At 42.3% G+C, this 23258-nt stretch overlaps 1 protein-coding gene across 6 annotated transcripts in view; it reads right to left on the bottom strand.

Moving 5' to 3' along the window:
* CDK14 (cyclin dependent kinase 14) overlaps positions 1-23258 on the bottom strand; it is a 1910605-nt gene that overhangs the window by 1205989 nt on the left and 681358 nt on the right. For all 6 annotated transcript variants that reach the window (XR_011199184.1, XR_011199185.1, XM_069211609.1 and 3 more), the window contains one exon: positions 9483-9562. Coding sequence is in view for 4 of the 6 variants with exons in the window: in XM_069211609.1 (XP_069067710.1) it covers positions 9483-9562 (80 nt within the window). In the remaining 2 variants the exon portion in view is untranslated. The remainder of the gene's footprint in view (positions 1-9482; positions 9563-23258) is intronic.

Genomic DNA, 23258 nt, shown 5'->3' with positions numbered 1-23258 from the left:
TCATAATAAATTAACATAAGCTACCTCATTACCATACCTCTAAACCGAAATAAAAAAAATATATATTTTATAACATAATATATTAAGACAAACACTAATCCTATTGTTTTCTTTAAAAAGAAAACCTAATGAAATGTATTTAAAAAAAAACTAGTAATCTTATTGTAATCTTAATTACAACAGTAACCTCATAGTTCAATTTAAAATATTTTAATTGAGTTAAGGTAATGTGCATTGAGTTAAATTAATCTGCACTGACCTACCATGTCCGTAATTCAATAAGGTTAAAGTAAAACAACTGCAATCTTATTTTAACCCTAATGCTAACCATATGTTTAATTACATATGTTCAATTTTAGTTTTCTCAAGTTATAGTAAGACTAACCATAATTGAAAATGTATTTGAATTACATTACATTTTAGTATGAATACTGTAAAAGTAATTTTCCTCATGCTTTGTGACTCTAAATGCAGGTGAAGTTATAATGTATAGGAACTAAGGAAGGAAATGGAAGTCAAAGTAAGGGAGAAGTAAATGTCAGATGCAGTCTAAAGTTTGTAAGGCCATTTTGGCTCAATGCACCTTACAACGTCAGGTACTAAATCAATATTGATGATACCAACCTGTATGTTCCACCCAGTATGCTGCTGGTGATTATTGGAGATAGGAAACTGAAATAAAGTGCATGTACTTTGCATGTTCGGGAGTGTGTGTGTTCTTTCCCTGGGAGAAGTGGAAATGGTGAATGTAATTAATACACACACACACACACACATATAAATATATAATTAATATATATATATATATATATATATATATATATATATATATATATATATATGTCACATACAGTAATGCATCTCTTTTCCATAGCAGTTATCCTGCTTATCCTCTGTCTGCATATCACCTGGCTCCCTTCTGCTGGTTATCCACTCTATCTTAACAGTGGTAATCAAAGAAACACAAGCACCTGGCATATTTTGGCAGTCATTTAGTCTCCTGAAGTCATGCTGCATCATGTGCCTTAACTTCAAAGGGTTTTATGTTTCTGTGCCACCCTAATGAAATGTGCTAGTTTGTTTTTCACTGGTGTACACTGGACAATACAGAATTGTGTCAAGCCATACAAACTGACTTGAAACGTGGTCTTTATCTTGCCCCTGGCCCCCATAATGTCGCAGGGCAAATGTGACAAGAAGTGGATTTGAGGAACCATCTTGTGCCACCTTTACAATCTACTTTCTTTCTTTTAATGTCTTCCAACAACGTGTGACTTTTCATGGGTGAATGAGGAGAAATGGCTCTAGACACTTGCTACTTGCCTGTGACACCTAAGCGAGCATTAAATGTTTGATCACTACAGGTAGACACATCCAATCAGCATGTCCCCTTCCCTTAAATCCACAACAATCAAAACTGTCACATGTCCACACAGATGTTGCCATCCTGAATGTGAGTATTAACACTATTGTGAATGACACGCATTTCTATGTCGTCTCTCATCACACGTTTCAGTCTCACAATGTGTAAAGAGGGATCATTTCCATGACAGACCATTTTTTATGCAACACTTGCTCATGTATCATTGGGTTAATTTTCATTTTTCCTAAGCATACATTAGCTTCAAAGCAGATAAATGGGATTAACAGGGAGTTGTGCCCACATGATGTATTGAACATGTATTTCTCCCATTGTATGTTTCTTTCAAGCTGCAAGCTTTAATGTGAGGGAGGCCCTATGGCCTCCCTCAGAGCCCTGGGGGACAAATATTCAATTGTGTGTGGGGATCACATAGCCCACCTACAGACTTGGGGACCGCAACCTCCCCAGCCTAATATAAAATGAAATGCAGGGGGCTGCGTGGCCCCCACACAGCCCTGAGGCACAGCCACCTTCTAAGGTCAAAATGAGTGTGGAGGGCATTGCAGCCCTCCCAGCAGCTCTTCGGACCACCACCTCCTTGGGGCTTCAATTAAAATGCATGCAGGTGGCTCTGTGCCCCCCCCCCCCAGCTCTTGGGACCGCCACCTCCTTGAGGTTTCAATTAAATTGCATTCAGGGGGCTGTGTGCCCCCCCCCCCAATAGCTCTTGGGACCACCACCTCCTCAGGGCTTTAAATAAAATGCATGCAGGGCTGCAGGGCCCTCCCTGCAGCCCTGGGGACATCACCTCACCGGGGCTGAATTTTAATAAGGAAGGGGATCCGTCAAGGACCGCCGGGCCTGGGGACCAACACCTCCTCAGGGCTGCTTCAGGTTGGAGGAGTACCTTGAGGAGACCATGATGGCCCTGGGGACCACCACACCCTAGGGCCAGCTCCTGCTAAGTCCTGGGGTACCTACCTCCAGGACATAGCTGTTTACTGTGACTTGGTGGGAACTTTAACAGTTCCCGCTCAGTCACAGCAAACACTCAGCTCAAAGCAAGTGAGAACTGTCAAACAGGTAGGTAAACAGAGGAAACAACTGCTTTTACAGACAGGGAGCTGCACCCTGTGTGCAAATGCAATGCCAGATGCTGCAAGAGGCAGGGAACTGGGACCACAAGAATGTTCATGCTCCCCCTGCATCCCCAACGCAAACACAATGCTCCGTGGGGCACCCACGATTGGTAGCCACCCTCCATCAAAAGAAAAAGTAAATGGTGAGGCTGGGCCCCAGGGAATGGGATCTCTAGGAGTGAAATAGGATGGGGAGGGGCCTAATACGCCCCCTCCCCCCCCCCCCCAAAAAAAGGAAGAGTGTGACGTTTCGGCCATGGTGCTCATCTCACAGAAATTGAACCTCAACAGGAAGCACTTACAAATATAAATATAGCAGCTGCCCCGATTAAAGCTCCACTTCTGGAAAGGACAAATGATCCTAATTGCTGGGCTTTTCGAAGGTAAAGTTAGTGTGTTTACTCTGTGATTCTATATTAAAAATAGTTCAGCAATCCTTCATGGACTTGAATTGATCTTTCATCTATAATCATACACTCTCACACTCACTCTCACAGCCAGTCTCACACCCAGACACACCCTCTTACACCTATTCTCACACCCAGAGAGACTGGCCATGCAGCCAACTCCTGCTGTCCATGGCCAAAGGCCCTGCGTGTCATGGGGTTGAGTAGCTACAGAGGGTTGGCAGGAGGGCAAAGGCCATGCATTGCGGTAGTTGGATTAATGTACACTATTGAAAATTACTTTACGTTTAAAAAAAAAAAAAAAAATCACTGAAAAAAACAAAGGTTACGGGGATGCTATAGTTAGAAATCAGAATTAAAAAAACCTTCGAAATTCACTTTAAAAAATCACGGCCTAAGGTAACTATAACTCGCACACTCGCCATACACTGCTAATTAACTGAGATATTACAACACTCATGACAACTTTTACAAGATCAATAAAAATATAAAGGAAACATTAGCAGTCAAATTATTGAAGAAATAACTGTGCATTGTGGACGCGAGTTATAGTTATCTTAAGCCTCGAGTTATAGCTATTTGAAATAACTCCCAATTATAACTGCTGAATTTCAATGGTTTTGTGGAAGTAAATTCAGAACCTAACTATAAAGTTCCTGTATATATATATACACACACACACACATATATATGTGTATATATTTTTTTCCACTTAAAGAACCAAAGGCTACAGGGATGTTATAGTTAGACTTACTTTTAAAACGTACAAAACCACAGAAATTCAGCAGGTATACTTTTCTCCTTAATCACATTATCAATCATGTTATAAAAGATGTCATGAGTGTTCAATTATCTAGTATAATTAGAAATGCATGGTGAGTGAATTTCTATGGTTTCTATGTTTTTTAAAATTATGTTTCCTAATTATAACATCCCTGTAACCTTTGTTTTCTTAGTGAATTTCTCAGTTTGTTTAACAGAAAATAATTTTAACTACTATACATTAATCAAACTACAGTCATGCATGTCCTTCAGCCTCCCGCAGTGGAGGTTGGCTGCAAGGCCTGGTCTGTGGCCAAGCCCTGCAGCCAACCCCCTATAACCACCCAGGCCAGGCTTTGCAGCCAACACCCCATAACCACCCAACCCGCACCACGCAAAGCCTTTGGCCACAAGCGGCTGGGGTTGGGCTTTCAGCAGCAGATAACAAGAACAGAACCTACTCATCCTACTCACTCCTCGAGATATTGCACTAAAAAAAAAAAAGGATGGAAGCACCTCTATCAAAATGCAGAGAAAAAACACCTGCTTTGCCTTGATGATGCACTAGAAATTAGGATGATTAGTACTCTAAAGAAGTGGAGCTTAAACTTGAGTACCTGCTTTGTTTATATCTGTAGGTGCTCCCCGTTGAGGTTTAATTTCTATGAAATGAGCTTTGTGCCAGAATGAATCCTGTGGTGCCTATTTATCCAAGAAGATCCACCATTTTGTGCAAAATGTCTACTCAACTTGAATACTTTTCACTGGGTAACTAGTAAGTGCTACCTGGTTGGATAAATGTGTAGTGCATCTCCTACACTACATCAGCACGAAGGATGCCATAAGAATGTCTTCAGAGAATTTGTGTGTCACTAAAGATTGTTCATAATTTTAAGGGGACCGTGGGGAGCCTGAAGGTCCCTGCGATCCCACCGGCCCTTGTCTCCTGTGGGAGCCATCATTTGCTCCTGCAGATGCAATGCTGGCTTTAAATAGCAGCTCTCTGCGGGCAGGAGCAATATTTTCATACCTTTCCCTGCAGACATATATATATATATATATATATATATATATACAGTATATATATATTTCACTGAAAAAAACAAAGGTTCCAGGGACGTTATACTCAAGTTCTTAATTTACTCGTACAAAACCACAGAAATTCAGCAGTTATTGTTAGAGTACTTTTAATTAACTATAACTTGCACCCTAAGGTAACTATAACTTAGGCCCTTGCCATGCAGTTTTAATTTTATTGCAAATGTTGCAGTGATAATATCAAAGATGCAATACAAGATCTCATATATGTGGGGTAATTAGCTGCGCTTGGCAAAGGCGTGAGTTATAGTTACCTTAGGGTGCGAGTTATAGTTACTTCTAACTATAACTGGGGAATTTTTATGGTTTTGTATGAGTAAATTCAGAACCTTACTATAATGTCTCTGTAACCATTGTTCAGTGAATTTCAATGTTTTTGTTTTTAACATAAAGCAATTTTAATTACTATATGTTATTCGAACTCGGGGGTTGGTCGCAAGGCCCGGCCTGCTGCACAGGTTGGCAGCGCAGGTAGGCCTCAGATCTGTGAGTGGCTGCATGAGTATTTAAGAGTGGGTCTGAAAGTGGGTGTGTGGGTCTGAATGTGGGTGTGTGAGTCTGAGTGGGTGTGAAGGGGTGCATGAGTGTCTGAGTGGGTGTGTCAGTGGATGCATGAGTCTCAGAGTGCATATGTGAGAGAATGAATTAGTGTATCAATGTCTGTGGTTCTTCTTTCAAATTTTTCCATATTTGCAAATAATTTGCCAATGATTGCGAATATTGCGCATGGTGATGCAAAATTATTTTAAACTTATAATAATTTGGGCCTAAGACACATATTTCACACCCCTGGGGTCACGGTACCTTCATCCTAACCCCTTATGCCACTTTCAATTTGGATTCAACCCCCGCTCTGACAGTGTCCCTGAAAGAAAATGGCAGCAGCAACATTGTAGTCAGATTGCGATCAGTCATTTGCCACGCTTCTTTTCACACTAGTGTTTGTGAAAAATTCACCAATTTTGCTAATTATTCGCAAAATATTCATGGCCAGAGATATACTAATTTATGTTCCCTTTAATATCTCTAAAACTACTGAACAGATTCACACCAAATAAGCAAACGTGTAATCTGCATACGGACAGCTAGCTTTCGGCCAAATTTGGTGTAATTCAGTCCAGTTGTTCAGCCTGTAGTAGTGTCTAAAAAAGTCCTATGGGAATTAACATGGGAAATGCTAATTTCTTTTAGCTCCCTTTTTCTCAGCTCCCGCCTGACTGAGCACCCCAAAACCTTCCATGAGCAACAAGAATCACTGCAACACATTTTGTGGAAAATTTTGTGAAGATTTGGCAAACAGTGCCAAAGATATAGGCAAGTCAAAAAACACTTTCATGGAAACATGGACCTAACTATAACTACCTAGTGGCAACCGCCACTAGGTAATAGATATTATTATATATATGAGAAAATTCATTTTTATAGTTTAGGGTGGGTATGGGTTTTTGCGTGGCAAGGGTAATTTTAGGGTTCAGGGTAGGTATTGATTGTCTGGTGGCAAGGGGATTTTTAGAGTTTAGTTTGGGTATGGGTTCTTAGGTGGCAAGAGTAATTTTAGGGTATAGGGTGGGTATGGGTTTCTGAGTGGCAAGGGTAATGTTAGGATTGAGGGGGTATGGGTTTTTGAGTGGCAAGGGTAACTTTAGGGTGGGTATGGGTTTTTGAGTGGCAATTGTAATTTTAGGGTTTAGGGTGGGTATGGGGTCTGAGTGACAAGTGTAATATAAGGGTTTGGGGGGTATGGGTTTTTGGGTGGCAAGGGGTATTTTAGGGTTTGGGGTGGGTACGTGTTTTTGGGTGGTAAGGACAAATTTAGATTTTATGGTGGGTATGGGTTTTTTGGTGGCAAGGGTATTTTTAGGGTTTAGGTTGGGTATGTTTTTTTGGGGTTTTAAGGTGTTTTTATGGTCTAGGTCAGTATGGGTTTTTGAGTTGTAAGGTGTTTTTAGGGTTTGGGGTGGGTATGTGAGGTGGTTGGGTTAACGTATAATCTACAGTACTTAAAATTAGTTTATGTTTAAAAAAACATAAAAATTAAGTGAAAAAATACAGGTTACAGGGACATTATTATTATAGTTAGGAAGTTGAATTTAAAAAACATAGAAATTCACTTTAAAACCAAAGGTTACAGAGAAGTGATAGTTAGGCTCACATTTTAAACGTACAAAACCATAAAAATTTAGCTGTTATAGTAAGAGTTATTTCAAGTAAGTATTACTCGTGCCCTAAATAAATGGTTAGGATGGGGTAGTTATATGCTTAAACTTCATCCAAAAATGAGTTAAAAATATGTTGAAGTTGATTGCTTGTGTGGTCTATGTAAAACACCTTCTACCCTTTCTTCAAGAATAGTTAGCTAGATTATGAATAAAATGGGAGTCAAATGACCTCCTCCATTCACTAACACTTCTAATGTACCAAAAAGTGAACTAGTGTGCGATTTAGGAGGTGCGCTTAGAAATGCTGCTCATTAACACTGAGCAGAACCTAATTCCAGAATCAATCCAATGCATTTGTGAAGCTTGATAAACCAAACGGAATTTTAAAAAGTGCCCTTAGCTACAGCTAAAAAGTAGCGAAAACAGAAGCAGCGCGCATTTCTTTTTTCTTAGTCTGTGGTACTGTGCTCCATCTTTCCCTACTACTGGAAGTTCCATGGTGGGGTTTCCAAATGCAACTATTCCTGCAACCTTAGGGCTGTAGAAATGGGTGAAGTGATCTATGTCAGAAAATTCAAGGAATATCCTACTTCTTCAGAGAGTGGGATAGTCCCTGAATTGGCCTGAATGCAGAGGAAAAAGCACAACTGTATTTATCACAACTTATAATGCCCTTTGGAAGGGATTTCATTGGATGGAGTAGTGTGACTACATGAAAATATTTATGTAACAAACAAATTATACAAAAACATGTGAGAGTCACACTTCATGAGAAGTACAAGTCTGACACCAAAAGCAAGTCACAAGAGGCACAGTACAAGCATTATCCTTCTGGAACCCTTCATTCTACTATTGTCTACTAATTCCAAGTACATTTCAAGTTACAACTAAATAGTGTCCAAGACCAAAACAGCCAGTATCAAACTAGCTGAATCAAAAAAAAAGTTATCACTGTGGCTTCACTAAAGGGTAACTAGTCAGTGATTGGAGATCAATAGAAAAAGAAATGCAATGTAGTGGTAAATAGTAAAGAGAAAGGGAATGCTTTGAAATTAGTAAAACGCCATACACTTTCATTGAAAACTATTAGCAGCAAGTATAAACAAGCATTGGCATAGCCAATAGGTCTCGCCTTTTGGCCCTTGTAAATGTTTAGCTATTCAACACACATATGACGTCTTGCAAACAACGTACTAACCTTTAAAATATACAGTGAACTGCTGCTGCATTAGGCCACTAAAATATAATACTTTAACACAGTTAGCAAAGCAGCATTATAGCACCTACGATGGACAACTGGGAGTCTTCAACTTGTATGTCACAAGGTACAAGTAAGAAGTGCCCGAGTTGCGGCCATCCGCAAGAGTGCTGCAACTTTAATAAGAAGATAAAAGGCCCAAAGAAAGGTCAGGGAAGGCAAGTCAAAGACTGTCACAGGCAACAAAAGAACAATGGGGCAAAGATTACGGAAGGGAGTGTGTGCACCTCAGAAGCCAAAAGCGCTTGATATGGATACAAGTCTGGCGGCAGAGGCGTACATTTTAAAGTAATAAGTGGGGACAGTGTCAAAAACACATTTAAAATGGCCACCAATTTCCCTTCCCTGCACCGGCAAGGGCTGGTGCTTTTTTAGTCTTTCTTCTTTTAGTACAGTGGCAATCATTCACCGCACAACATGCTCATTAATGAAAACTGGAATACCTTTGGGTGGACATGTGCCAGAGTAGTAAAAATAATCCGGTGTCCAGCAGTATGGCATATACCAAATCATTGGTTCCAGCGCAAGGCAAGCAGCCTCAATTACTTCTTCATGCCTCTGCCAGAGCTGAGAACCGTAGAGAAAAGGCAGAGTCAAGATAACAAGCCCTCAACCGACCAGGAAGGTGAGGTTGTTATCGAAAAAGCTTCCAACTGAAAAGAAAGCGAGAATTGCAAATGCTGCTTCCCCATGCCTCCTCCCAAAAACCACTACCAACTTTAAAAAAGAAAGCTGCCACTAACACCACCAGCTAACAAATAAATAAAAAAGTAGTGCCCAAAAGAAGCAGATAAAGAAGATGGTGTGAGAATACAAGTAATAGGGTGGTGCTCCATGGGAGGAAACAAAACAGAAAGAGGAGGAACAATAAGGAAGAATTCACCACTCTCAGGCAAGCATTTTTAAAGATCAATCAAAAGAACAAATAAAGAATCAGAGGTGGGCTATAAGCCCACAAAGGAGATACAACAGGTCGCTAAGCGACAGCCCATGTGCTGTCTAGGCTTGACCTAAAAATAATGTTCCTACAAATTAATTGTTTCTGCAGCAAACGCATACTTCCGCAAGTCAGAAAAACATTTCACTGGTAAGTTGGTGACAAATTGAGAAAATCGAGAAAATCCTAGCAAGGAGCAACAAAGGAACAAAAAGCTACGGCTATGTCTCAAAAACATGTAAGACAACATATCTCCTGTTATCATTCAGAAATAAGTATTGTTCAGTGACAGGGTAATTCAAACAATAGTGAATTACAAACTTATGCTGCGGGCATACAATAAATTAAAATAGACCTACCTTCCCTGATGGCTGTAAATGGAGTACCTTCCTCTTCTTGTAGTCTGATCACCTTCAGTGCTACTAGCTTTCCATTGACCCTGAATGAAAGGAATAAGTCATGTAATCCAGGTGTATAATGGTTTTCCTGACTGAACTTCACATTTCTATATATATATATATATATATATATATATATATATATATATATATATATATATATATATATATATATATATATATATATATATATATATATCAAATAATCATACTGATTTAGAGTTTAGCAGATGAGTACTCCATCACAATTTTGATGGATATGCTGTGCGCTGTATTACAATTGCATAATATTCAATGGCACTTGGAATTTGGCAGGCTTCACAGTTGGGACGGAATACCCCATTCGACAAGCTCTAAATCAGCCCTGAATCAACACTTTAAGGCATCAGGCACACCACACATATAACGTGCCTCATTCATTATTATAGAGTACTGTATTACATAATATTGCCCCCACTGATCTGATAATGAGGAAATGGGTAGTTCAGGGCCCATCCTGCATAATCAGGAATTAGAACTATTTTGCATGCCCACCTGCCCATTTTTTACAGGTCAGTCTGAGGTCCTCCCTGAGGGGCTGCAGTCATTTCTACAGGGAGTGCAGAATTATTAGGCAAATGAGTATTTTGACCACATCATCCTCTTTATGCATGTTGTCTTACTCCAAGCTGTATAGGCTCGAACGCCTACTACCAATTAAGCATATTAGGTGATGTGCATCTCTGTAATGAGAAGGGGTGTGGTCTAATGACATCAACACCCTATATCAGGTGTGCATAATTATTAGGCAACTTCCTTTCCTTTGGCAAAATGGGTCAAAAGAAGGACTTGACAGGCTCAGAAAAGTCAAAAATAGTGAGATATCTTGCAGAGGGATGCAGCACTCTTAAAATTGCAAAGCTTCTGAAGCGTGATCATCGAACAATCAAGCGTTTCATTCAAAATAGTCAACAGGGTCGCAAGAAGCGTGTGGAAAAACCAAGGCGCAAAATAACTGCCCATGAACTGAGAAAAGTCAAGCGTGCAGCTGCCACGATGCCACTTGCCACCAGTTTGGCCATATTTCAGAGCTGCAACATCACTGGAGTGCCCAAAAGCACAAGGTGTGCAATACTCAGAGACATGGCCAAGGTAAGAAAGGCTGAAAGACGACCACCACTGAACAAGACACACAAGCTGAAACGTCAAGACTGGGCCAAGAAATATCTCAAGACTGTTTTTCTAAGGTTTTATGGACTAATGAAATGAGAGTGAGTCTTGATGGGCCAGATGGATGGGCCCGTGGCTGGATTGGTAAAGGGCAGAGAGCTCCAGTCCGACTCAGACGCCAGCAAGGTGGAGGTGGAGTACTGGTTTGGGCTGGTATCATCAAAGATGAGCTTGTGGGGCCTTTTCGGGTTGAGGATGGAGTCAAGCTCAACTCCCAGTCCTACTGCCAGTTCCTGGAAGACACCTTCTTCAAGCAGTGGTACAGGAAGAAGTCTGCATCCTTCAAGAAAAACATGATTTTCATGCAGGACAATGCTCCATCACACGCGTCCAAGTACTCCACAGCGTGGCTGGCAAGAAAGGGTATAAAAGAAGGAAATCTAATGACATGGCCTCCTTGTTCACCTGATCTGAACCCCATTGAGAACCTGTGGTCCATCATCAAATGTGAGATTTACAAGGAGGGAAAACAGTACACCTCTCTGAACAGTGTCTGGGAGGCTGTGGTTGCTGCTGCACGCAATGTTGATGGTGAACAGATCAAAACACTGACAGAATCCATGGATGGCAGGCTTTTGAGTGTCCTTGCAAAGAAAGGTGGCTATATTGGTCACTGATTTGTTTTTGTTTTGTTTTTGAATGTCAGAAATGTATATTTGTGAATGTTGAGATGTTATATTGGTTTCACTGGTAATAATAAATAATTGAAATGGGTATATTTTTTTTTTTTGTTAAGTTGCCTAATAATTATGCACAGTAATAGTCACCTGCACACACAGATATCCCCCTAACATAGCTAAAACTAAAAACAAACTGAAAACTACTTCCAAAAATATTCAGCTTTGATATTAATTAGTTTTTTGGGTTCATTGAGAACATGGTTGTTGTTCAATAATAAAATTAATCCTCAAAAATACAACTTGCCTAATAATTCTGCACTCCCTGTAGTGTGATCTGACATCTAGCAAACTTTGGGATAGGCCCATGATGACAAATACACCAAGCAGTGTTTTGGCCTTTGGTTTGAGTATGTGCATTATAGCATGTTCATAACGCCTTTTGGATAATTTTGAATCATTAACATAACATAGTACTCCCCAACCAGGATGGTACAATCTCTGACTGCCATCTATGTTAGATGTACCTAATTGACACAGGAGATCAACTTTAATCTATTCAAAAGGTCTTTCCTTGGAGGACCATTATTTGTGGATAAGTGGTGGTAGTTTGTTAATTAATTTTCAAGAGACAAGTCATATGTTTGTTCTTTGCTTTATTTTGGTGGGGTACAAATGTGAATAAATGTATTCTGGTGTATTGCTTTGGCGTACAGTAAGCTGGTCATGTGACCCAGACACACAGGCCCATACCTCTAATGTCAGGCTTAATAAAATCTCTCTCATTGAGGATCTAGAAAGCTCGGTTGGGACAGTGGGAATTTGGAGGATGATGCAGGTGAAATGACTGGACTGGTAGACCTATCAAGAACAGTGTGGCAAAATGCACTCAGGAACACTGTCCAGAGAAGTTCCTGCCCTAAAGTGTCTCTCAGAACCCTTCTGATGGAAGGGTCTTATGCTCTTGGTTTCATGCAAATTTGGCAAAGACATTTAGAAAGTGAGTGACTCACAAAAGTCTACATTTATCTCAAATACTTTCTCCATCTTCTAGGCCAAAGATGCATGGAGGAATCAACACATCTCTGTCTGATAGATACTAGCCTGAACATACCTGAACGATGTGGCTATCTGTGAGCTCTTTTAAAGCCACCCCTTTATTCAGCCCAGCTGTGGTCACTCATGCAGTGTTCGTTTGATTCAGCCTCTGTTTCCTGTTATATTCTGTTTCTCATGCCACACCTCCTTCTAGGTTTCTTGAGCTAGCATTGCTTTGTTCCTTGAGATTGCAGCTGACCTAGAACTATTTACAATAACCATTATTTCTTGAGCTTCTACTACTTTCAATCAGTACACACAATTTGTGTGTATACAGTTCTCTCAGGACTTGTCTGCTTTGTGCTCCTCATCTATAAAGTAGGCACCTGGGCACATAGCCAGCCACTTGCCTGGGCCTTCAGTTCCTGCTTGTTTCAGCCCAATCTAGTTGAACTCGTTTGACACAGCCACTGCCTGGGTTTTCCATCTCAAGGTTTTGCCAACAGAAGCTCTGCCCACCCCAGGACCAAGTTAATGCAGGCTGCAGCGCATCTGCTCAGCAGACATGCATGGCAGGCATTCTAAAGGTAAGCCCATCTGTGCCTGGATCATGCCCAGTGCCAGGAACCCCTGCCCAATGGCCATCCAATGCGACACAACAACCACAGCCACCACCACTACTCCACTATGCCAAACAACAGATGCACGCTACAGCCACCTCACACCAACTGTCAACTGCCATGCTCCTCAAGGTCCGATCCCTCAGTGAACATTCCACTGAATCTGGGACCTCCTCAACAGCAACACACCAGACCTTCTCTTCCTGATAGAAATATGGATCAACCCACTCTCCAACCTGCACTTCGCCGTCGCCATCCTGCCCACCTACAAAATCATACACCAGGACCGACCTCATAGAACAACTCCACTTCAAAATACAAATGGTCTTTAACCCCACCCTGAAAGGAACCCTCACCTATCATCCTCCGAGCCCCCAAGCAGAATTATGCAACCACATCGGAAACTTCATTGTTCCCCCCTCCATCAGATCAACCAACTACATCCTCCTCAAGGACCTCAAATTCCACATGGAAGATACCACAGAATCCTAACTCCACGGCCCTCAACAGCCTCAGCAACCTCAGACTCACCCAGAGCATCAAAGGACCAACCCACACACAGCAGGCCCTACTTTAGACCCTATTTTCTCCTCCAATAACAGGCTCACCACTACCCACACAACCCCGCTCACACGGTCGTACCACTACATCATACATTTCAGGATACTCCCACACTAAGCCTCCCCCCCCCCAGAAAAACCTAAGACACTGGGGCAAAATATCTAAAGAAAACTTGACCAAGACCCTTTAGGAACTCTCACCAAACCACAGCAGGATTCTCAATGTAGACACCAATCTGTTCAATAAATGGCTCACTGACTGTGCCAACTGCACTGCTTCTACCAGGAACAAGACCGTGAAAGCAACAAAAAACTCACCTGGTACACGAACAACCTCGAAGAGTCCAAGCGCCACTGCAAAGAATTTTAGAGGAAAAGGAGACTCGCCAAAAACACCACTGCAATATACACATACAAAGCCATCCTCAAACTCTACCACCAACAACTACAAAACATAAAGAAAAAGGCCCTAACTCTCAAACTCAAAGTCAGCCCCAACAGCGCCAAAGTACTTTTCACCATGGTCAAGGAGTTCTCAAACCCCGCAGCCGCCAACAATGACATTAACCCATCCCGAGCACTCTGCAATGACCTCTCAAACTTCCTGCAACAGGAGATTGCCAGGATCTACAACACATTTGACCCACAACTTACTGCTACAAACACTCAGCAAGGCATCTCCTCATTGTCAAACAGCTGCAAAGCAACTGGAAGCCCCCTCTGAATAAAGACATTGCTGCCCTGATGAATGCCATTCATTCTGGAGCCCCCTTAGATGCATGCCCCCACTTCATATTCAATCTTGGAAGAACCATAATCCCCGCCGTGCTCACCGCTATCAACACCTCGAAAAGCACTGTCACATTTTTTTTTTTTTTTCTTTTTTTTTTTTTTTTTTTTTAATTTAGAACACACAGCGGGTTACATGTTTGCATCATAAAAGAAGAGAAATAAAAAGAGTCGTAAGTACATCAATGTTGTCATACAGGGGAAACATGCATTCTATTCTAAATCAATAGTCATAGTTTCTGCTTTTAAAGATCTCATATAAGATTACTTATTTAATTAATCATATTCTCAAGGCCCCGAGAGCCATGCAGAAAAGGGTGCCCAAACTCTAGTGAGTCTTTTACCGGCCACTGCTCCTTTTAGTTCATACAGGCTATTCTCCAAGTGATACATAGATAAAAGTCGTGAAAACCATTGATTAAATCGTGGGGCGATCTACATCACGCCACAGAGATACTATGCAGCTGCGAAATACCGACATTGCTATGAACAGGAAATATCTATCTCGATTATTACAGACTGCATAATCAACTCCCAGCAAAACCATTTGAGGTGTAGATAGATAGTCTGTTTCAAGATTTTCTTCAATATATCGGATATCCCGGTAATCAACCTTTCCAGTTTTACACATTGAAAAAACATGACAGAGATCTGCATTCGGGCAACCACATCGTGGACACATGATTCCCATCGTTTTACCCCAGCTCGCAATCTTAGCAGGTGTATAGTATAAATTATACAATACCATAAAATGTTGAGCTTGCGGGCTCGCAGACAATAAAACAGTCCGTGCCATTTCCATAGATTCACAAACCTTTATCTCTTTAGCTCCAACCCCTCCTTTCCATTTTTTAACAAGTAAAACCCGGTCGTCCAATATAGCATTTAGAAGCAGCGGATACAGGTTTTTAATGCCGCAGCTAGTGGGGTGTCGTGAAACTTCCATTAGTTTAATCTTGTCTATGTGCCACCCTTGGGTCATACTAGTTAGTAGAAAAGCTCTAATCTGTAAAAAATTTAAAAAGTCTGTTTTTTCCAGCGCAAATTCCACACTCAGTTCCTCAAATGATTTGAAGTGGCTGCCAGAATGAAAAAGGTCCCCGACTTTATGAATGCCCCGGTTACTCCACCTCAAACAATAGTGGTCTTTAAATATCGCCGGAAACGTGGGAGTAATCCACAAGGGAGTGTAGTAGCAGATTCGTCCTATACCTATCTTGCGCTTAACCTGGGTCCATGCCTTAAATGCAGCATAGATTACCTTAAATTTAACCTTTTTGTAGTAGCTGAGTTCCAAAATCCGCAGAAAGACTGCATCTGCTTCTTTGCCCAAAATCAGGGTATATATCGAGGGAAGAGCATCTTGCCCGGATCTATCTGTGACATAAAGTGTCTGTGCATACTGAAGCACAGCTGCCAGATAATAAAGTTTAAAGTTGGGAAGTGCCCACCCCCCTTTCTCTCTAGGAAGAGTCATATAGTGGAAAGCCCGGCGCGGCTTTGTATAGGACCAAATGAAACTATTAACCAATCCCTCTATTAGTTTGAACCAGTCTTGCCCAATCTCTAGGGGGATTGTTCTAAAGAGATAGAGTATTTTGGGTAGAAAGACCATTTTTATCACGTTGCAACGTCCCATAAGTGACAAATGTAGATTGTTAATGTGAGCGAGATCTTTCCTAGTCTTTGTTAAAATCGGGCCCATGTTTATTTTCACAACTTCGTCAAGGTTTACTGTGAGTTTAACACCTAAATATTGTACCTGTGTCAGCGCCCGCTCATCCTTAAAATCTATTGAGTCGTTCACCAACATTTGGCATTTACTTTTGTTCAGTAAATAGCCAGATCTTTTCCCAAACTGCAGGGCTTCCTGCTCTATTTCCAATATAGCAGTCCTGGGGTCCGTGGTCACCACCGCAATGTCATCTGCATATGCTAAAATACACCCTCCTTTCAATGAGACTGGAATGATCCGATCATTCCTGATCATTCTCCTGATCAAGGGGTCAATATATAGTGCAAAAAGCAGTGGTGAACACGGGCACCCTTGTCGCGTACCTCTCTGGATACTGATTGAGGTCGACTTTAGCCCGGCAACTTGTATCGTAGCCGTTGGTTTGTGGTAAAGCTGTTAAATTGCTTTAATAAACCCGGGACCGATGTTATTTTTACGCAAGACAGACCATAAAAAGGGCCAGTGAACCCGATCGAAAGCTTTTTCCCCATCTAGCAAGATTACTGTCATGGGAAACTTGGCTGTTGCACTAACATCAAGTAACGTGATGACTCGTCTTATATGATCTGCCATGCTCTTCCCCGGGATGAAGCCATGCTGCCATGGAGATACTAAGCCTGAGATTACTACACTCAGGCGACTGGCGAGTATTTTAGCATAAATTTTGGCATTGCTGTTAATTAGAGAAATTGGGCGATATGAACCAGGCTGCGTGGGTTCCTTGTCCTTTTTCAAAAAGACTACTATCTTAGCCTCCCCCCAGGAGGCCGGTTGAGGAGCCCCTGCTTGTACTTCAATAAATAAATTAAGCAACTGTTTACATATCTCCACAAAAAAAACTTTGTAGAATTCCAGTGGAATTAAATCCCCCCCTGTCGCCTTCCCGCTTGCTATCTCCAACTCTTCCAATGTCATAGGTGCTTCTAAAGCTGCCTTATCTTCCTCTCTTAACTGATCTGATATCTCATTGCACGTAGCATCGGTCCCTTCCCTCTTCTTGGGGCTGTTCTTCCTGGGTATATAATTTTTGATAGAATCGTCTAAAAACTTCCATAATCTCTGGACCGTTGTACACTATCCGCCCCCCTTCATTCACTAAACTTTTAATGCTCCCAAATACCTGATTTTGTCTTATTCTTAAGGCCAGCTGTTGGCCCACTTTCCCGCTATACTCATAGCATTTCTGGCGATATACTAAAAATTTTGCAGCAGCCTTATCCATAAAGATCTTAGTTGCTTCTGCCTTAATGATATTCACCTCACACAGAATGTCTGCGATCTCTACTCCGCTGCGGATCACTTCCTCTAGTCGCTGCTCTGCTTTAACCAGCTTTGTCTGAACTAATTTTAGCTGATCCATGCGTATTTTCTACTTTCTTACCCCATAGCTCAGGGTTTCTCCTCTGACAGCAGCTTTGAATGTATCCCAAACTGTCTGGCAAGAAGCAGAGTCCTGATTTATCTTAAAGAATTCTGGGATCCATTCCTTCATTTTTTGAATATACCCTGGATCGGCTAATAGTGCCCTATCAAATGTCCAAGATCTAGGCTGCGGGCCCTTTCTCCCAATCTCTAAAGCCAAAACCAATGGGTTGTGGTCTGATATGATTCTAGGAAGTCTGTTGATCCTTATTTTGTTTTGTAGAAAGGCTGTCACAAAAAAGTAATCTAACCTGACTAATTTCTTATGCGGGCCAGAGAAAAAGGTGAACCCTGAGTCCTGCGGGCAACACAGCTGCCAGGCGTCGATCAAGCCATGATTAATGGCCAACGATTGAAGTGCCCTAAAAACTTTATTCTTTCTACCCAGGTAGAGTGTTTGTTCCTGAATGGGTTCTTTGTTATCTAAATGTATATTGAAATCTCCACACATTATGATAGGTGTTGCCCAGGTCGCCAGTTCTAAATTAAGCCAATCCAGTATCTCTGGATCATCTGTGTTGGATCCATAAATAGAACATAGAGTGAACCTTAGCCCCTTAACCGAACATTCCAACAGAACCAGCCTACCGAGTTTATCAGCAAATTGTTTATGTATAACCAAAGTACTGATCCGAGTTAATATCGCGACCCCTCTAATGGTTGTGTGTTGTCGTGTAAAAACCGCTAGCTTCCAGCCATAGAACTCCATTAGTTGCTTTTGTGTAACTGGGATATGTGTTTCCTGCATACAAATAATATCGACATTCCATGACTTGAAAACCTCTCCTACCAGCTGCTGTGTTTTGTTATTATTGAGCCCACAAACATTCACTGTGGCAATACGTATTTCACTTAACTGTCCCATTTTCATGGATGTTGGTCCTTCTGGCTCCCCTGTATGCCCCATTCAAATTTGCTGCTTTCACACCCTGTCCCTTCTTCCACTGATGAGAGCCATCCCCACTCCCCCTGCTGTGTGTCCCATTATCCTTTTTGTCCCTGTGACCCCCCCACCCTCCTTTAACCCACCCCCCAACCCTTACCCCTACAAATGGAATCGCCAGGCTTCTGAGCCTGTAAGATGGTATTTGCCAGTCCCGCTCCCGTCAGCCCACCCATACGTAAAAAAAAACCTTCACACATCTTTTACCAATCCTTACCCGCGGCCCCTCTTCTTCACCCTCCCGATCGAAACCCTTGACCAATAAACAATTCAAAGAGAAAAAAAAAAAAAAAGGACCAAAAAGAGATACATGAAAAGAAAAAAAAGAAAAATGGGAGAGTAGAGAGCGGAGTGAGGGGGGAGTTTACCTACCCCCAATCAGTATCACATACATTTACATATAAACGGCTATTTACGGCAAACCCTCCCCCCCCTTCTCCCGTACCCCCTGCACTTGACCAGTTTTCAGTTGCTGTACATATTCCCCTGCCTTAATTTCTGAGAGAAAGAATCTTATAGTTGTTTTATAGACAACTTTTAGACGTGCAGGACTTAGCAAGTAGGCTTCCGCCCCCAACTCTTGGAATTGAGCAATCATCTGCCTGAGTCGCCACCGTCTCTCTACAGTGGCATGTGCAAAGTCTGGCCTACTAAAAAATGATACACCTTCCACCATCACCTTTGAGTTGGGGCGGGCTTTTTCAAACACAGCCTGTCTCAATAAAAAATTACCAAAATACACTATAATAGCCCGTGGATAGCTCTGGTCTCTACCGGCAGAGGTCAAGGCTTGTTTTTTCCTCATTAACGGAAAACGGTGTGCTCTCTGAATCTCCTTTTCCCAATCCCACCCAATCAGGTCTGGGAATGCTTTCTTAAAAAGTAAAACTATATAGGCCCTAGTATCCTGCCCCTCAAGGTCCTCTGCTATACCCAAAATCCTCAAGTTATTCCGCCGCTGGCGGTTTTCCGCATCTTCCAGTTTCCATTGAATATCCGAGATCTGCTGTCCTTGTGTCGTTGTCTGTGCTGTTGCTGCTTTAACTTCAATTTCCAGCTCCTCAGTTCGAGTCTCCATGGTGGCGATGCGTGCACCAATGTCCTGGCAAGATTTGCCCACTTTTTTAATGGATAATTGTAACTGTCTGTTTGCTGCTTTCATTTTCCTGCTCTCCCTCTGTGCCTGTTCATGATTCTGAACCATTGTCCTGTAGATAAGATCCAACGAGGGAGGCTCTGCAGGGCCACCCATGGAAGGGGGCACTAGAGTACTGCAGGCCGAATCACTTTTCGAGAAGGCCTGTTGGGTTGCCGACTAGTCCCACTGCATTTCACCATCCTCCTCTTGAGGCTTGAGCAGGTCTCTCCTAAGCTTGGCCCCTGAACTGCTCCTAACATCAGTTTGCTCGACTGATTTTCTTCTACATGTTGAGTAGTTGGATACCCAGATACTTGCTGCAGAGCTACAATCAATACATGAGTCTGTTAAAGGAATTTCTTCGTCTAAGTCTGAGTCTCTAGACTGATCGGAGAGAGAAAAAAAGTTTTCGGCTGTATCTAATGGCCCCTGATCAGTGTTTACTGGTTTCGCCTCTTTACCCCTCTGGACTGGAGCTGGGGGGGTAGTCTCATATGTCGTTGGGGACTTGGCCATACCCTCAGCTTGTTGCGAGTTTAACTTGCAGCTTAACGTACAAGGTTGTATTTCACATTTCTCTGGATTAGATTCCTGAGGCCCCTGATTTGCGTCTTTGGGTTCCTGCTCAGATAATTTCTCACACCCCATTGGGGGGGGGGGGCCACCACCTCCCAGCTCTTTCCTGGGCTTGTACTATCGGTCTCTCGACTGGGTGGCTCCCTCCCCCCTGCATTGCATATAGGAGTGAGTACTTCAAGAGATGTAGATGCAGCAGGTACCTGCTCATCATTGACTCCTGGCACGTTAGATTGCGAATCACATACTGCCTTTTCCGTGGACCTTTGCTTAAGCCGCATCATGCTAGTAAACATTGTTGGAACAGAGTACCTGGTGTCTTTTTCCATGTCGGTTGTTTTATGCAGGGCCCCTTTCACTTGAGGATTGCTGTGCTCCTTCAATCCGGGGACCGGTAGCTTTTTATCCTTTCTGGTTCCTCCTGGATCTTGGTTCTGCCGTGCCCGTAAGGAGCGAGGGGTCCTGTTTAACTTCAGCGCCATCAGGGCATCCCAGACACCCCACAAGCCAGCCAATGTTGCCAAGAAACGGCGGGGGTCGCGCTCGGTCGAGAGGAACAGGAGCGCGGGTCTAGGGCGAGCGCCGCGCTCGCATCTTCTTGCGGGGCCCTCCAGTGCTTGCCGACGCGGCCCCGATCCTAGCGGGGGCCGCCAGAAAGCCGTGAAGCGCCCGCAGCGGTCCGTGCTGCAGGCGCACAGCGTCCGCGGCATCCGCGGCTTTCGTGGGTGAATGGGAGCCGCGTGTGATCTGGAGATGGGCTAGATGGGAAATCCGGCCGCCATCTTGGATTCCAACCTAGCTCGAAAAGCACCTTCACATCTTGCTGCAAAAATGCTTTAGTCAGGGCTCTACTCAAGAAACCAACAGTGGAACCAAACACCCTCATTAGCTACAGAACCATCCTGTAATTGCCTTTTTCATGGAGAACAGTCTCTAATACTCAATTTGGAGGTTACCTAGAACACCATCACCTCCTGGACAGCTCTCATTCTGGCATTTGCACCAAACACAGAACAGACACCGACCTCATTGTGGCCACTGTTGACATCAGAAGCATCCTTGGCCAAGGAGAAATGGCTACACTCATCCTCCTCAACCTCTCTGCAGTTTTCAATACTGTCTCCCACAATTCCCTGATCCCTTCAGCACTTGGGTATCTGCAGACTCTCAAGTGGATTTCCTCCTTCCTCACAGGCAGAACTCAATAGGTTAGACTTCTCCCTTCACCTCACAACCCAAGAAGCTCATCAGTGGAGTCTCGCAAGAATGATCTTTCAGCCCAACACTCTTCAACGTTTTCATGATGCTACTCGCAGACATTGTCTAAGCCCATGCATGAACATAGTATCCTATGCCAATGACACAGCTCATCCTCTCCCTTACTGACTCAACCAGCACCGCTGAAGCAAACTTTGCCAACTGCATGAGCACGTCACTGCTTGGATGAAAAACAACTGCCTCCAGCTCAACACACCCCTACTGAAAACATTTTATTAACAGTACTCTACATTGGTATCTTCCTCCTAGAACAATAAAAGTCTTCTGCCCAGCTTTTCCTCAATATTCCTAGATTTAAACAATTAGGGTCAGAAGTTACTTTTTCTTAGCTCCTTCGTTAGGAAATTCATTCAGCCTGCAACTTGGGCCCGTAACAAAGTTGATAACATTTAAAAATCCTTAAACTTGTCTCTATCATGCAGTATTTCAATAGGTCATTGGATACTAGGAATATTTCTCTCTCCTCAGTGCCAGGAACCCTGTGCCGTCTTCAAATCACATACATATCATAGCACATCTGACTATGAATCTTTTACCAACTGTAAGCATGGACCTGTTTAGTATCCCTTTAATAGGTGTTCAATGGGCTAAGGGGTTTTGCTTTGAACTAAGGCAAAATAAAGTTAGACATGGTTTTGGAAGAATTGTTATGAACAGATGTATGTGTGCCAGAATAAGAACTTTAAACTAACATCTTTCCTTGGAAGTCAGAAATGTAGCCTTGTGAGGCCTGGGTGATTATCGTTGTGATTTTTACTTGCTTGCAATTTTTTTAAATGTGAACCTGGCCCAAGGGCATTAAAACTGCTTTAAAATAGTAGCAGGCTTTGTTACACAAACTTCCACTTTTAGGTGCAGGGAGACTAGGTGTACTGTCCCAAATGAGAGTACATTCAGCCATGGCCATGATTCAAACCTAGTTCCCCAAGTTACAAACTCAGAAGTTCTAGCCACTAGGCCACATCCCCTCCTCGCTGATCCATATGTCCTCTATTAGTAATGAACAGTCTCACTAGATTTTGCAATAACCATAACGTCTTGAGAAGAGGCACTAATGGGTAGAAAGAGGGTGTTGCAGTAAATTAGCTTAAGTGGTAGTTTTGTGTAAATTCTTATTTAAGTATTGGAGGGAAGTTATTGTGTATTCAAGATGAATCTTAGGGATTAGTAGTTCAAAGAAATCACCATGTTAATTTGGGCCATTGGCACTCCAGAAGATTCTTCACTTTTTTGTGTTACATATGTGATATTTCAGTAACTGCGGATTAAAACAAGGGGTGTTCAATTTCCTGAGGGCTCTATAGAGCCAAGAGACCACAATTGGGTATGGAATCAGAGCATGTTGTCAAACATTGTGGGATGCTAAAATGTGTTCACTAACCACCATGAAAGAAGTGTTTGTCTTTCAGCAAAAATTACAAAAAGCATAACTTCAGTCCTATGTTGCTGTTTAACACAAGCTGTTGACACAAGCCTATTCACTTCCTGAACATTCTGAATCAAAGTACAGAGTAGAAAAAGTCACTGCAGCTACCAATGGCAAAATATGGCTCTTTTTATGGTGTGGCTTGACAACGTAACTGCTACCAGACAATTATGTGAGAATAGCAGGGCAGGGTCTTTAGTTCCACCTACATGTTGGGAGCCAGGGGTATAAGTTTGATTGAGCAGAAGTTGTGTGCTTTCACAAAAAAGTGCAGGTTCCCCCCACAGCTGCAATCATTTTGTTTATTTATCCAACTGCATGAGGTTGTATTTTCAATAGCACATACACGTTATTAAATTGTCTTACATAACTAGATAATTGATGAT

The sequence above is a fragment of the Pleurodeles waltl genome, chromosome 10 (assembly GCF_031143425.1).
Source record: "Pleurodeles waltl isolate 20211129_DDA chromosome 10, aPleWal1.hap1.20221129, whole genome shotgun sequence".
In the NCBI taxonomy this organism is placed as follows: Eukaryota; Metazoa; Chordata; class Amphibia; order Caudata; family Salamandridae; genus Pleurodeles; species Pleurodeles waltl.
The sequence above is the reverse complement of the archived record's forward strand: the minus strand, read 5'-3'. Positions and strand labels throughout refer to the sequence as shown.